Source organism: Anas acuta, chromosome 3 (assembly GCF_963932015.1).
Source record: "Anas acuta chromosome 3, bAnaAcu1.1, whole genome shotgun sequence".
Classification (NCBI taxonomy): domain Eukaryota; kingdom Metazoa; phylum Chordata; class Aves; order Anseriformes; family Anatidae; genus Anas; species Anas acuta.
Genome location: NC_088981.1, coordinates 111,023,553 through 111,040,223, shown reverse-complemented (window position 1 = coordinate 111,040,223; position 16,671 = coordinate 111,023,553). Strand labels below are relative to the sequence as shown.

Here is a 16,671-nt window from a genome sequence, read left to right as displayed (position 1 = left end):
CAAAACACACATAATGCAGAAGTCAAATGCTTTTCACTCGGGGCATGCAACTTTTTGATCCCGACTCGTCAGGCATTTCTGCCATGTGCCTTATTTTAGAGCTGTGGGATGCTATTCCTAGCTGGCGTTATGTAATAGCCGCAAGTGTTTGGAGAGCTCCCGAGGAATCGTCTCCTCCTGGGTGTGATTCCACGCGGGCAAGCGAGACGCGACTTCAGCCACAGCGGTCTGAAAACAGCAGGCAGGGCTCCGTGGGGCCTCAATGTTGTAGGGCACAGACATTTTCCAGGGCAGTCAGGCGAACTCAGCACTGTTTCTCTTGGGGAACAAACACACTGCTCAAGAGTGGACAAGGAGAGGTAGCTGGATGCTGCTCACCCTCTAGTGACATGGGCACACCATGGGCTTTTAGGTAGCTAAAGGTAGTTGACATGAATCCCACACAAAATGACTTGATCACACTCAACACAGGCAGAAAACACAGCTTGAACCAAAACTGGTTTTGATTTGTACCCTCCTTCCCAAGGATTGTGCTGCCCACAGTCTTTAAGATTTGGTGACTGCAGATCTACTTGCAAGTTGCTTTCTGTAAAGTACTACATACAGTAAACAAGCTGTACAACAATTAGAAGATAAAAGTCACTTCTGGCCTTCGAGTGAGCACTGAAAAGGGTTTATTAGCAAGTTATGCACTGAATAGCCCTCATTACGTTGTCAAAGTCCAGCCTACAATTAAGATCAGATAAAAACAGCATCTTGCCAAGGAGCCTTTACCATGTGCTGCAACACGCCAAGGAAAGAATGTCTTATTCAGACAGCGCTATTTTTCTAGGCTGTCTGCTCAAAAAAAGTATGTGAGATACACTCATCAAAGGAACAAACCTTTCTATAGATGTGTAGCTTGCTCTTCCCACCTATTAGGAATGTACCTGCTTTCACAAAAATAACGTTTTTGCATATTGTTTTCAGTGTAAACAGTTTTACATGCTCGAAGGCAGACCCTAGCAGAATCACAAATATCTCTCTGCCTCTCATTATGTTCTGCAATAATATGAGGTCTTCTTTTTCCACATTTGTTTCCTGGGTTTGTTCATCCTTCCCAATGCTGCCAGTCCTCATTGGTGTAAATTGGCACGGTTGCCCTGCTATTAATGAAAGTACAAAAAAAAATATATAGCAGGTTAAGACCCAGATCACAGCAATTTAAATTGAAGTTGAATGATGCACTTGGAATCGCTCTCCGGAGCAGAATCCTGCATGAATACAGAACAGCACAGATCTGTGATCCAGGCAAAAGGCTGTATGTCAGAAAGAATGGGTTCTGCTACCAGACAGCTAAGTATAACTCACCTTCTTTTTAATCCCTGTGAAACGGTGACTGTGGTTTCCTAAAGGTCAGAAAGAGAGTCGCTAGCCTAACCAGGAATTATATTATTAATTAATGTACTCAGCCTCAGGAATCTTGAAAGGCTTCATTCAGTAAGCCTTTAAAGTATCTTCAGAGCCAGAGTGGAAAGGAGCTATTAACAGCGCAGTTTGTTATTATAAATAGGTCTTTTCCATCTCTCAGTTTTGATCTCTGTGATCTTATAAAGGAACTATGGAAAAAGTGGCAGCTGTTATCTTGGCAGATGGGTCTCATGCACGGCTCTGCTGGACATTACACAGTCGTCTCTGCGGAGAACAATAGGAATTTCCAAGTGCCTGTATCTATTTTCATCTGCTTAACCAGCCACTCGTGTCTTGGACTAGTGAAGGGAAGAAGCAAGGAGAATGCAAAATAAATGTTTTAGGGGAAACACCTCAGAGAAACCACGTCGTTCACCTTTTCCAATGGTATTCTCATCACTGGACAATCAAACACTCAACAGGAGCACTCTCTATGCCTTCTCTTCAACCTGTATGGAAGCTGGGCAGGGAGAGTGATGAAGTTAGGAGAAGAATAAGGATGTGGTAAGTAGGGAGGTCAGTGGGATAGGCAAAGACCTGCATCCTTGCTCCTTGGTCTTCTTAGATCAATCATGTCTGACATTGTGTAGGGTTCGTCCCTGCAACTTTTAGACAAAGTTCCCCTTGATTTCAGCAGAAGCCTGAGAATGGACTCGACAGGCTATGATGTTTTTTCCCGAAGCAGAAGCATTTTCACACACGGGGCTAGAGCAAACAAAAGACGTTGTACATTAAGTCAGCGTAGACACCACAAACAGAAATAGCAGTCACCCATAGACACAAGCAACAAAGATAAACATTGCTAAAAATACCTCAACAGGTCAACAACAGAGTGGAAAACAAAACAAGCAAATTGAGAGAGGACCTAACTGTGAAGCATTATGTACACAGAACTATTATTACACCAGCAATGAAAACTTGGAAGATTTCAGACTCTATAGTGAAACATGTAATGTTATCATCTCTAAAAGCAAAGACAGAGATGGTAAATACCTTGCACAACTCGTGGGAATGGTTACAGACCAGACAGCTTTCTATCACAGGTCACACTATCCTTCATCATCTCAGTAAATGTAACTGAAAAAATAGCATCCTATATGAGTAACTTACTATATGGTGTAAGAAAAAATCAGTTCCTAGCAATTATGTAGCCAAAACCACACAAATCCTGAGCACAGTAACAAGAGATGTTTTTCTGCAGAAAAAGAAGGGATTTTCCTGCTCAATTTTATCAAAAACTCTAAAGAAAACACAATTCAGGCTTGAATGGAATGGAAATGTGAGACACTTTCCTTTCAAAAATGAAAAAAAGATCCCTTCTGTTCATCTGAAATGTTTCATTCCACTGAGAATACTCTGCTTTGTTTTCAGATTACTAATATGAACTAATTAATTTCAGCTTCTGTGAGGTCTAGGGAGTTCTTGAACTACACCACCTTTCCAATTATTTAACACCAGATACTGTTTAGCTACATCCAATCTGCGAGATAACAGAGCTGTTAAGCAGAAAACATTAAAGAGAGAAAGAAAAGTAAAAATTCATGAAGATCACACTGAAAGGGAAGCGTATCAGATAAAATTCAGGTATAATCCATACTATGTAATGTTAAGGAACGTGGCAAAGCTCCATTAATTTAGGCTGCTACTTCCATTTTCCTGCTTTGCGGAGTAAAGAACAAGGTTTGTGGGAATTTATCTGTCTCAGTCTCATGTATCATTTTAGAGCTTAAAGACGGAGCTGCAGATTTAGTGGCTGCCAGCACGGGGAGTTCGAGTCATCCAGCTCCCAGGGGCAGCAGCCACCCGGGCTGCTGAGTCTTTGGAAATCGTTCATCAGAACCCCAAGTATTTTGGTTGCTCATGTCATCAAATAGTTGCTGGGAAAGAAAGGAAATAAAATGGAAAATTACATAAAACTAGTGAAATTAAGTAATCTAATTATAAAAATAAATAAAAAACACTGTTGATTTGACCCCAACCTGGCACGGTTACAAACCTCTCTCCTGGAAAAGCACAGTTTATTTGTGGCTTTTTCAAGGAAAAAAAAAAGGTGCAGAGAATTTAAATTTCTCAGTATATGTCATCTAACACAGCCAAATGCCTACAGGCTGCTGCCTGCTCACGTGCCCAAGGATGGCTAAGGACAGAGCCATAACTCTCTTCTAACAGGAACAAACCACACGAAAGCATGCCCTGCATCTCATTTCACATCTCACGTGCTCTGCAGTCTGTGGGCTCCGGCAGTATCCTAGAGACACGGAGCACCATATATCACATTCCTACTTGGGCTATTATAAGCATCCACCTAGCAGAACAAACACCACAGTGTAGTAAAACTGCCTTTTTCACCAGACCCACCGCTGGTTTTGGCATCGTTTTCATGCTTACAACTTAATAACCTGCCCAGGAGACAAGGCACTTTGATTCACGTGAACCAGCTCATCATCAGCACTCGGTCTTTACCAGCACATAATTCTGATGAGGATCTGTACGTCCATGACTTTTGGTAATGCTCCCAATAAACCTGTGCTTTACAGCCTATGATGTGCTTCCCAATCATGGCTATCAATTTTTTTGAGCCTTTCTTTGATACAGGAGTCCCTGCTGAGACCATCAGCTGTATTTTTTGTTGGTAAACTGAAAGGTTTACCTGAATTTGGGGTACGGTCTGTTTTGCAGCACTGGTTCCTCTGTCTCGTACAAATCGTGGCACGATCAGGGTGCTCAGGCAGTTCCTGTGGCTTCTCCTGCCTGCTGGCTTTGCAGCAACGCTATGCGAGCTCTCTGTCTGCTGCTTATGCTGCTGCAGCACTCCTCCATCAGCCTGTACGTTGGGGAGGGCTCAATTTCTGCTAAGAACAAGTTCTTCAGTTCTGAAAATGCTTCATTGAGAGCTCCGTGTCGTGCAGGCTGTGCCATGTGAGCACGGCTTCTGTTTCTGAGCAGCCCCAGCACCACCATCCAGGCTCCGTGGCTGGGGTGCCAGACAGCTATGCTCCACCAGCCTGCAACGTTAACCTCCCCTCTGCCTTCAGAAAAATTATTACGTGCTGGATCAAGAGGTCTCCAGAAGGCAGATGAACAATTCTGGTAGCTACTTTCTCGATCTACGCGTATTTCGGTAATTTTTGTGTGCTCTGCCTTTGGAAGTCAATACATCATCTGCCTCCGTTGAGTGCTGCGTGCCCCGGTGTTTCCCTTCTAGCAGTGGGATTATACGCTGCCTTCTGTCCATATGGATTCTACTTTTTCTCTCGTTACTCATGGCCTTTTTAGAGATGGTCACGTGTTCCAAAGACCAATCTGGTTGGTATTTAGGAGCCAATTCTCCAGGCAAAAAACACACAGAAATTTTTGTGCAGCCCGCAAATGAATCAGCACGCCCTCCTGTGAGCTGTGCGGAGCACCGAGGTGGCTTCCTTAACATAAACAGCCTTTTCTGCAAAAACCTGAGCACCTGGCTCTGTGGGTTATCACACCAGACTCCTAGATAGCAAATCTGAAATTAACATTTTGCTGAACCATTCCAGAAACACCTCTTTCACCGGGGCTTTACGAGAAAGGAGTGTCAAGTGATTTACAGCCCAGCTTTATTTGGATTTGCAACATTGCACTAGGCAGAGAAGTCGTTTTTGGAGCAAGTATCACAGCCTGCTTCTGCCTCATTGTAATATTTTCTTCTACTTCTGTTACACCGAATTATGAGCATAACGCAGGCACAGTGCATCCTGCACGAAGCCAGAACACGACCAGTGCTTTGCTGCATCTGCTTGAATTAAACTGCTTTACGGGACCACGAAACCGAAGTATTGGTGCATTGCAGAGTGCCATTTTTAGCTGCTGCAACACCAAGCCTTGTTGTGGTGCCTGCTGCCAGATGAGATCATCTCGTAGCCACTTTTTCAGTGGAGCAGCCCGAGCTGCTTCTCCCAAGGTATTGCCGGTTAGAAATCCAACGATCACGGTTTTCATTTTAAGTCTTGCTGCTGCGAGTACGACTGGAAGAATGGGAAGGAAGGGAAAATTGTATCAGCAAGGAAGCTCAGACGTGGCCCAGGGCCCAGCGATGCAGACACTGCTGTGGTGCAGCCTACAGGTGAATCCTATCTCCCATAAACACGTAAGCAGTACCAATTCTTCAGAGCTGGTGCACACACAATTGTATTTTCTTGCATTAGCTTCAGCTCAGTGCCAGGTTCCTTATCTAATCATCTGATAATGGCTGGAGATGAAGCCCTGGCAGTGATAAAAACCAGCAGAAAGCCCTCGTTTGTGGTGCTGCAGGGCTGGTTCCTGCTCCAAACGCTGCGCTACAAACGCTTCGCAGGCTAAGAGCATGACATCAGGCTGCAGGTCCAGGCTGCCTGTCTGAATATATCTGTCTGGCTTCCACGTCGAGCTTGAATTTCCGAGATGCACTGTGCATGTTCAAATCAAATACCAGACTTCCTCTGGGTGAGCTCCAAGACCTGTGTTGACTCGGTATTGCCTAACAAAGAGGGGACACCAATTCAAACTACAGATTTCTGTCATTTTTTTCAGCTGACCTAATGCTTTGCTCAGCACACGGATTTTGACCCACGACAAGAAGTTCGCAGAGAGCCTTTCCAGCGAGGGCCCAATGTATGTTTTTACTCTGAAGCAGACAGGCTTTGTCCCAGTGACCAGCAGAACATGATATCTGGTCCCTAATTTGTTTAGCAGCCTTTTAGGCTGGTGATCTGATACGATCTTTATTTCTGTCTTTGTGCTTACGGCGCTACCCAACTAAGGGCATTGGGCCAGGGCTCAGTTTGGCTGCTTAGCAGGAATCAGCGTCACCTGCGTTTTTAGGGTGACAAGAATTTCCTTGTTCCGACCTCATTCAGAGCACCTTCGACATCCCGTTCGCTCTGCAGAAGTGTCAAAGAATGCAAAGCAGGATTGTTACCTTCTTATCTGCTTCAGAAGCCTCCGGGGAGATTAGGAAGTGTTGCTCTGATCTCTTCCAGTTCTCCGCCACCTTGCTATCTGGACACACAAGGTCAGATTTGAAGCTGGGGTAAATCAGTTGAACCTTGAGAAGGTCAAAGGAGCACTGCTGGCAAGCCCTGGCTGAGGAGAAATTCCCACTGGGCCATTCCAGAGAGACGAGTTTTTGGATACAGGTATTTTCCCACCACACACATCCTTACAACCATTTTCTACTCTCCTAAATACAGATTCCTCAACTTTTTTTTTTCTTTTTATTCTTTTCCTCACTTGCTGTATTTAAAGATAATTTGCCTCCCTGGGAGCAAGGCAATTGACACACTCTGATCCTCGCACCAGTCACTTTTTCTAACATGGAGCCTCGCATTATTCTGCTGGGCCCAGGACTTAAACCTTGGAAGTCTGACAAAAGACACAGCGTGTACCCACACCTTCTTATTACCAACTGTACTAAACAGCACACCTGGCTCCAAACTCTTTCTTCGTTTGTCCTTGCATCAAGAGCCCTCTGAGAGGCAAGAGAAATGATTTCACCTTGCTCAGTCTCCCTGCATAACCACTTTTAAAGGAACAGAGCTCGACAGAGATTTCATGTGTGTGAACAACAACAAAAAAAGCAAACCTGTGTGTGAGGTACTCAAATAGTTAGGCTTCAACTCCTGTCACTGCAAAAGCAGTACAGCTGATGCTAGATTGTCACATCAGTCAGGGGGTGCAAGAAGAAAAGAGGACTTTGTACAAAATTCCCTACCTGCAGCGATGTCTAATTTGGCTGGGTTGGCAGCATCGGTGTGACTTTGCTAAAAATAGGCAAATCAAGCCAGAGCTCCCTTCTCACGTTTGACCCTGTATTAATGGAAATGTACACGACCCCGAGACATTCCCACGTTAAACAGTCTGAGTCACAGCAGTCTCCCTGACTCATCCAAATTTATTTTCTCATTTTTGGGTAACTTGCAAATAGCGGTGGCAGAGATGTTGCAGCAGGGGCAGTAAGAAATACCTTTATTAACACTTTAATTTTTGGAAATGTAGTCTGCCTGCTACAGACAGCTAGAGGAAGGAAGGGAAAAGAAAATCCAAGTGTGGCTTGTATAGAGAGACAGCCATCCTTCCCTGGGAGCGGGGAAAGTGCCAAGGAACAAATTGGATGGTGTGTACAGAGGGAAGAAAAAACTTCTATCCTGCTGTTTACTTGCACTGGCACATGCTATTAAATGAGTATGCCTTGGGGGAGTGCCAGCCTACCCTCAGGAAATGCCAGCCTATCTCGAAGAGAGCCATCATTTACTCCTGAAAAAAAAAAAGAATTAGCAGGGGCAGCAAGAGGCTAAGATGCTCGGGTTTAACTCGAGCTGGCCTGGAGCCAAATATGCAAGCGAAGGCTTAGGAGAACTTTCTTCTGATGCCTCTGTGCCAACAATAGATGTGGACAGCACAAATATTTACAGACCTAAAGTGAAGGGAGACTAAATGAGGGGGGAGCCAGACTGTGCCTTGAGTGCTTCTAATAACGATTAGCCCGTGGCGGCTTTGCAGCGCTGAAGTGACTGCTCCCCGGGACGGGATGACTCAAGGGCGATGCCGCCAGCAGCGCAGGATGTCTCTGCAGTCCTCCCTTTCCTCAAGAAAAAAAAATAAATCCTGTATTAATAGCCATGCATTCATACTGTACACACCGTGGCACAACCATCTCTCTCTGGAGCTAGAACAGGCAGGGCTGCCAGGGGGTTTCAACGCTTCCAAAATAAACAAAATGCTCTCGGGGACCTGCGGAGGTGTTGATTCTTGTGATGCATACCCCGAATGCTCTCTGTCTCTCTGAGTATCTCCCTGAGGCCACCTCTCTCTGAGCAGCTCTCCTCAGCACCCAAGCGTGTCCTGACATTGGAGAGAAATGAGTTAGTGACGGGATGACTCTTATTTACCTTTGTCTTTATTTATTGTCTTTATTTACCTTTGAAATAGGAAGTAAATATAATAGCAAGGTATATATAACAGTAAGATATATATAATAGTAAGATCTATATTTAATAGTAAGATCTATATGATAGTAAGATATACATGTCTCTGACTGCATCCTTTCTTCCTCTGTTCCTTGTTGTCAACCTCCCTTAGCTGTCTGGGGATAACACTTTCTCTTCATCTGTTTGTGCAGAGTTAAGCACAACAGAGCTCTTGAAAGATGCTAGGATACAACTATAATCAAATTCTCTTTTCTCTGTTCCTGAAACAATGACAATGCTACCAAAAAAAAAGAAAAACATAAAAAAAGATGGGTATATCCATAGCGTGGGGGGTGTTTGGGAGCAGAACTTTGCCTTCAAAGCACCTGCAGGGCCAGCAAACAAAGGATCTTTAAAGCTGTTGTTTAGTTGTGATGACAACCAGAAATAAGAGAGCTCATTCCTTACTTTCCGAGCACTGATCTTGTCACTCCACCCATAAAACTGTGGTGCATAAAGTCAGCCTGAAGATCTCCCTCAGCCATGCCTTCCTTAATGTTAATGTCTGAAGCCCAAGAGCTGCCACCACCACTGGAGAAGGGACAGATCTCCAGCAAAAAGGACCTTGAAATGAATGGCCACGTCCTGTAGCATGTAAGTACAGGGGGTTATTGCATTATTTTAACTATTTAAAGAGCAGTTTTGCTCCTTCTTCCTACACGCCCATGTTTACAGAACTGGAAACCAAATTAGGCATGTATAGAAGAGGACAGAAATTTTCAGAAAAAGCAGCTCCATAAAAAAGAATAAAAGAGGTTTCTTCACTGGGAGGTTAAATATTGAAGTGTCTCCTGTTTCTCAGTCACCTCAAGCTTTAATAACAAGTCCTGAAGCCCAAATTATGGCAGGGTGTGCAAGTGAATGATTTGCTATTTACCTTTTCTCCTAAAAAAAAAAAATCAATAGCAAAACCCCACAAACCTCGCAAACTGCAGCAACATTCAGCCTTCAAGAGGGACATAAATACTCTTCCTACGTAGCCCTAAAGAGCCCCATGAAGCAAACGCAACCCAGTGTCCTCATAGATAAAACACTTGCCTTGCACGGCTTGTTCTGCATTACACTGCAGAGCACCAGGAGGGTGTTCCTTGTGACTGTGCCCATCAAATTCCTTGCTTTCACTCCCTTTGGCACCTCCGTGCAAGGAATGAGCCTGGCACGTCCTGGCCATCTGCAGAAGCTAAATCATGCACGGGATATTCTTGTCAGCAGGCTCTCAGTCTGCCCAACAGACGAGTACTCTGCCTGGTGAGGCTGGTAGCAAGTCCCGTGGCTGGCTCGAGAGCCACCCGTAAATTTGTAAATTGAGTGAACACTTCGATAACACAGCCTGGATTCTGCTACACAAACAACGTGGTGTGGTCAGGAAGCTGCTCCCAAACTCGGCTCCCAAACCTTTCTCAGACTAACTCTAAAGCTTTTCATTCGTTTCCCTGAGTTCAGAGCTGTTTCTGCCCCCCACTCAGAAGTCTCAAAGCAGGAGCTGACCTGTCTGATCCCAGCTGGGGGCTGAGCCAACATGGATTATCACCAGTGGAGAGCCACGAAATCATGGCTGGGGCATGTAGAGGTCATGGATGTTTCCTCAGCTGAAATTGCTCTCTGTCTCTCTCTCCTTCGTAGCAGTGTATCTGCGACCTGACTTTCCAGCTCAGAGAGCCGGCTGCGCTCTGAGACTTACGGGTATTTCCACATCGCATTCCGGGGTCACCCGAAGGCTGCCCTCTGGATCAGACTCGCTCTATATTCAGACGGCGAAGCTACAAGTGCAGCCCCAGGCATGGCCCAGGGGACTTTCTGTCTAAGTCTGTCTGGCAGTTTAATATTCCGCCAGGCACCTTAGCGCACCCGAACGGGCAGGCTGCAGACTGCCTGCAGGGCAGGGCTGCCATCAGAAGCTGTGGCTCGCACCCGGCTCCTGCTCCCAGCCCCTCTGACTGTGCTGAAATGTAGACGTGGCCTGGGGGGTTGTTCAAGAGCTACACCGTGCTTGTCTCCAGCGTGGGATCCTCTCGAGCTGGAGGCTGAACGTGCCGTTTCTCCTAAGCCTGTGAATCACACGCATATACATAATAAAGGCCAGTCAAAAATCTTTATTAAATAAACTATTAAGTACTTAAAGTTGCAAGCCAAATGGGACTGATGTTCATTTAATGTAACCAGGAATGTTTAATACTCCCCTGTCTCCATGACTCATAGCACTGAAAGCCCAGTAAAAGCTCAGAAAAGCTCTGTGCCTGCTGCAGAGCAGCACACAAGCTTCCTTTAAACACCGATGTATACAAGACGTGTATTAACCAGATTAAAAATATAATGTCCATAAGAATGCAGTATCTGGTCTCACACACACTTCCTCTCATACAGAGCTGTTGGTCGAAGATACAAGTTTCTCTCAGTGCTTCCACAATGTTCGCATCAGCATACCCATGACAGAAAGCACTACACCAACTACAAAAAGCATAATTTTTGCATGTGAACACAACATAAAATGCATGTATTTGAAGATATTCGGGTGTCTAAAGGTGCAGTAGTCATTCCGTGGGAATTTCAAGTTTATCTGGGCACCTGATTTCTCTGATTTCAACTAAATTATTTTAAAACCCAGCATCTATAAGTATTTGCTTAAACTTTCTCCAGACAGCACAACCACAACTCCAACGTTATAGCAATTACCACCGCTCCCAAATGCACACGGTTCATTAAAGAAGTTCAACATCCTAAACTGCAAGTGTGTGAAAACCTGCCTGACATTTATCCCTTAAAACCCAGGTCTTAAAACAACAAAATGGACAGGCAAGAACGTTGCAAACCTTACCACGTCCACATTGTACAAAACACGTATTTTTATTATCTTGGATGAAGAACACACTGAATGACAAGAGGCAGCCATCATTCTGACCCAGTGATATTTCCAGGATTGTTCTTTTCAACTCCAGGGCGTAGACATTTTAAGAAATACTGGTAAGTGGAAAATATCAGTTAATACATGTATTAGTAAGACATTTATCATTCTTTATGCTTACATTTTGATAGAGCATTCATAAATACTAATTCTGAGTCAGCTTTGACCTAGCAGTGCCCACTGAACAGATGGAGGTCCTCCTCAGCTGAACCTGCTCGCAAGGCCCATCAGTCATCCTAAACTTGAATTTATTTCTGCCCTTGTCAACCTGCTATCTCATTATCTCACTATTCACTGACAAAAGAAATGATGGATCACGAGCACCGGGGTACAGGGAACCAAAGGCACTACATAAAACGAACCTCATTATGTCAGCCGTGCGCGGCGCGACGGACCCTCCGGTGGGACCTCTAGGGGTTACTGTAACACAAGCAAAAGATGGTTGCCTTGTGCTCAAAATAATGATGGATATGTACTTCAAGAAGAAAATTCGAAACAGGACCGGTGCACCATCAAAACAAGGCTACAGGTGGATTTGCATGAGGGAGTTCTCACGGCGTGACGCTGCAGGTAAGGGAGCTTTCATCTCTCACAGAGGTTTCGTTGTGCATTTGGTTTGATTGCTAGGCAATGCCACCTAGGGAATACACAAAGTTGGTCTCATTTTCTACTTAAAAACTAAAATATTACAGAATCAACTGAAAAATTTTGCACCCAAACCATTGATGGGATGAGGCTGTATCTCCCAAGTGGACTTGAAGATATTCATGCTCAACCCAAACTTATTTTAATGGCTGTAAACTAAACATGGGTAGGTTTAGATTAGCTATAAGATAGAAATTCTTTACTGTGAGGGTGGTGAGGCACTGGAACAGGCTGCCCGGAGAAGCTGTGGATGCCCCATCCCTGGAGGTGCTCAACACCAGGCTGGATGGGGCTTTGGGCAGCCTGGTCTGAGCATGGCAGGGGGATGGACTGGATGGCCTTTAAGGTCCCTTCCAACCCAAACCATTCCGTGATTCTATGATTTGTGGCACTGACACCACAAACAGCAGCTGTGAGGCTACCTGTTGTGTCCTCTGGTGGCCCAGATTAGCCTCCGGTGTCCGCAGGACTTGAAAATCAAGGTGATCTTCTGCGTCGGGTACCATCGTATTTTTAGACATGATCGTTTAATTTTATAGTCACTCTGTGGAGGCTTTTTCCATGTTCTTTCCAGCAGGGCTATTTTTATTTTTTACCATACACAGATGTCCTTGAGGTATGCTTAACAGCATAAACTGTGAAAGCCGTGTGCCAAGGCAGGGTTTTCTGGTAAGGCGATACAGCCCTGATGTGCCCGCGACACGCCGACCCATACAACTGAGTGCCCCGTGTGTGTGGGAGCACGGTGGCAGGGCTGAAGGCAGGACAATGCTTCCCAGGGCTAAAATTAGCTCCCGAAAATAACAGCAACGTGACAGCTCGCTTTGCCCCTGCAGAATTGGTAACGCAGGGTTTTCCAGAAAACTCAGCCAAATGAAGTTTTCGAGAAGAAAAAAAAAACAACACGCAAGCTGGTGGGATGTCAATTAAATGAGACACGAGCGCTGCGGGGGGATTTATACAAACAGCTTTCGTTACCCCGAACAGCACACGCTGGCTTGTCAATCTTCCCGAGCTGCAAATATTTCTGCACGTTACAGATTGGGACTGAAAGCTCCCGTCTTGTGGATGCCGCTGGCTTCTGCTGGGGATTTCTGACTCTCACCTGTTTTTACAGAGAGAACTACCTGGCCAGGTTCAGAGCGCAGATCAAAGGTTTCTGCCGAGTAATCCTCACGCTGAAGAAATATCCTTGAAGTTGAATATCCATCTGTTTTAATGCAGCTTTTTTTTTTTTTTCCCATACACATTAAGAACTAACTAAAAAAATAATCATATCAACCAAAGTGGTGTAAAAGCTTAATTAAGCCCCTGGATATGTATGGAGAATGACTTTGAGGGAGACGTAATAATACCTTCTAGAATTGATTAGTCATCTTGTTAATCACTTTTTAATATGCTCCAAGTACTTTTTAGGGAAGTGCATCTAAGGATGCCCAGTGCAAGCTGGCAAGCAGACTACACATGAATTACAAATGGTTTTAGAGCTCTGCACCAGCCCATTTTTCACGATACAGAGCATCTCCTGCAAAGTGCAGACTGTCCTCTGCTGCCAGTAAATTTCACATGGGGCAAAGCCTTTATCTGACCATTATAAAGCCAAGGAAAAAGTGAGAAAACAGAGAATATTTTTTATCAACTCCATTTTTTTGATTTTCATCCACAGCTATACAGATAGGCACAATGAAACTCTGAAGAAGCAAAAAGTGAAACACAAACACAAAAAAAGGAAAAAATAATTGACATGATTAAGCCTAGGGAAGCAAATGAATTTAAGCTCAAATGCTGGTATTACTGGGTGAGTCAGACTAATTATCAGCCCAGCCCTAAAATCTATGACCCTAGGAATGGTCTGAAGCCTCTAGGACTGACCTACCTGAGGAGGAGCATTAACAGAGAATGCAAACAGTGCTTCCAAAATACACGACAGAACTATCAATGAATGCACTTATATGCTACAAGTGATTATTGCAATCTTTTCATCTGACTTCCTACTTTAATGCAAGCTGCAGGATTTTCACTAAATAATTCCTGTTTGAACTAGTGCTGATTTAAAGATGTCTCAGGGCGATGAATTGACTGCAATTATTGACCGGCGTTCAATAATAGATCAGTATTTCCAGCTCAAATGAATGCCTTATTTTAAAGTGAACTCGTAAAATTTCACTTTCCAGACATGATACCTTAATGTATCTTCACGAACTAATGAAGCAATTTAGTTGTCCTGTCAATTTCTTGTTCCCCATGCTCCCCAAACCATCCCTTAACATTTTCTGAACAAACCGAGCATTTTTGGTTCAGGCAGGTTTCCCAACCACTACCATCCTCGTGTCTCTTTCCTGAATTGTGGATTACAAAGCTGAGCACGCTATTTTTGAAACAGTCATAGGAGTGTGAGGCCTCTGAACCTCCCCCTTTTCCCCAGTGCTCCCGTTTGTATATTCATGGCTTGTAGCCAGCTTTTGGGCAAAAGAGCTTGCATTCAGTCAAGAATCAGCCACCACTCCCCAGGATTTTTTCAGTGTTGTTGCTTCCTTGTCACAAGTCCTCTTATCTGTAAGCACAGGCTTCATTCTTTGCAATGTCCTGCGTGGAAGAACAAAGGGGTTTATAGAAATCTAAATATAGGATTTGCTTGTGACCTTTTTATGTAGTGATCCCTATTACTCCGCATCAATGACCTACTGGATGAGACCCCTTATTTAATAACTATTTCTTTTATCATCTGCAGTTTTTTTACATCATTTTCCACTGATAACAACATCGCTTACAGTAGGGCTAACACCAGTCCATCTTAACACCAACAGAAAGCAAAATCCCCATCCCTGGAGATCTTCAAGAAACACGCAGATGTAGAGCTTAGCACCATGGTTTGGTGGTGGACTTTAGTACTAGGTTAGAGGTTGGACTGGATGATCTTAGATTTCTGTTCCAACCGGAATTATTCTATGATTCTGTAGTAACATAACACATTTCAGAACCCCAATACCGACTAAAAACAAGGAATAAGGATTTGTTTAAAAACATTTTGAAAACTAAGGACAAAATTGCATTTTGATCTGATGCTTTTAACATCCAAGATCTTCACACTCAAGAACATTCACACACGTACACCCCTACTGCAGACGGCTTACTCAAGTAAATCCAAGAGCAAGAGAACAATTTGTAAAAAATAAACACTAGTCGACCTTGAATATTTAAATACCAATCCCATATTTAAGTTAATACAATATTCTGTTGTATATGACAGACCATAATTTCAAAATCTTTGTTATGTTTATTTCATTTTGTTCTAAGTTGACTCCCCAGCTCTTCAGCAAGCAGCAAGATCGTGCAGGAGCTGTGACCTCTCAGAGTAAAAGGGCCCTAAGTACCCTCCTCATATGCAGAGGCAGCCGTGGAGTCCATCCTTAGCTCAGCCAAAAGAAGCATTTCTAAATTAGAAAGCTCTGCTTCGTAAGGAGCAGTAAAAGGATGGTTCAGCAAAACAGCGTTCCTTGACTTTTAAATCCAAAAGCCATGAATCTTCTGTGGGGAGGGGAAAAAAAAGACAGTGCAGCTTTGCCACAACGTTTTAATTTGTAACCCAAATACATGTTAGAAGATTTTTGAAATGTTGTGATTTTATTTGCATCAGCCTGCCCCAAGCCCATTTTCTGCTTTTGATGGCTTTCACTTCTGGGACTGCTCCACCACGGGTCACTTTCGGGAAGGAGAACCAGTGGGGTTTATTTTGCAAGTATTTCTCAGCAAACCTGCTGACAACTGACCCCACTAACAGCTCCCAGGCTGTAAGATCAGGGTAAGGTGGTAGTCTTTAAATACTTCACCTTGGTAGGACTTGTCATCTCTAAGTTATTACCATTCCTTGATCAGGAACAAATGCAGCTCTGATGAATCCTGCTCAGCGACAGGTTTATGCAAGGCATGTTCAGGAGTTACCTCGGCTAGTGACATTGATTTATGTTCTGATAAGAAGTTAATTATAAAGGCTTGAAATTTGCAATCACTCAGCAGAAGGGCAGTGATTTGTCCTCTAAACAAAGCAATGCACACTGTATTAATAACCATATCAGTAACAATAATTCTGTCCCAGACTACAGACAGCTTGCGTACCTGTTCAAGGTAAAGTTCTCTCATTGTGAATCATAATCTTGGCCTAGAAATTGTTGTGCACCTAACCACTAAACAACCAAAAATGTGCTTTAGTCCAGAGATTTGAGTAGGAGATTTTTTTTTTGTCTTCTTTTGGGTGTTGAGGGGGGGGAAAATGTCAAAAAAAATCACTCTGAGATCAGTGCTATAAGCAAATAAGAGCACCACTAGCTAGTGCCAGCCGCATCAGCATTAAATACACAAACCATGTTAAAAAGAGAAAATAATTCCTGTGCATATCACAACAGAGAGACTGAGAATGCCCTACGGGAAGGTCCCTAACTGTACTCTGGAAGTTTTACAGGTCAGAAATGCAAAAAGGAAATACAAATTGATATCCCAGACTCCAGTGACAACAGAACAGACTGTCACTTCTCTCTGATTTGACATTCACCCTGATATTACCCCAAATCAGGCCTCAGATTCTGTTGGAAGAGCTAAAGACAAGCGAATTAAAGAAGAAACATGGTGCCGCATACTGTCAGAGACTCCCCTGCTTTGTTTTGCTGTGAATTCAAGCAGGTCAGTTCTGCACCAAAGTCA

General features: G+C 43.9%; 1 protein-coding gene across 2 annotated transcripts in view; it reads right to left on the bottom strand.

The window, feature by feature from the left end:
• FKBP1B (FKBP prolyl isomerase 1B) overlaps positions 1-16,671 on the bottom strand; it is a 43,326-nt gene that overhangs the window by 10,356 nt on the left and 16,299 nt on the right. Inside the window, exon 4 of one of the 2 annotated variants that reach the window (XM_068678766.1) lies at positions 12,937-14,559. The exons of the other annotated variant lie outside the window; for it this stretch is intronic. Coding sequence (XP_068534867.1) covers positions 14,460-14,559 — 100 coding nt within the window. The 3' untranslated portion in view covers positions 12,937-14,459. Of the gene's footprint in view, positions 1-12,936; positions 14,560-16,671 lie in introns of those variants that run through there. 2 annotated transcript variants of the gene reach the window in all.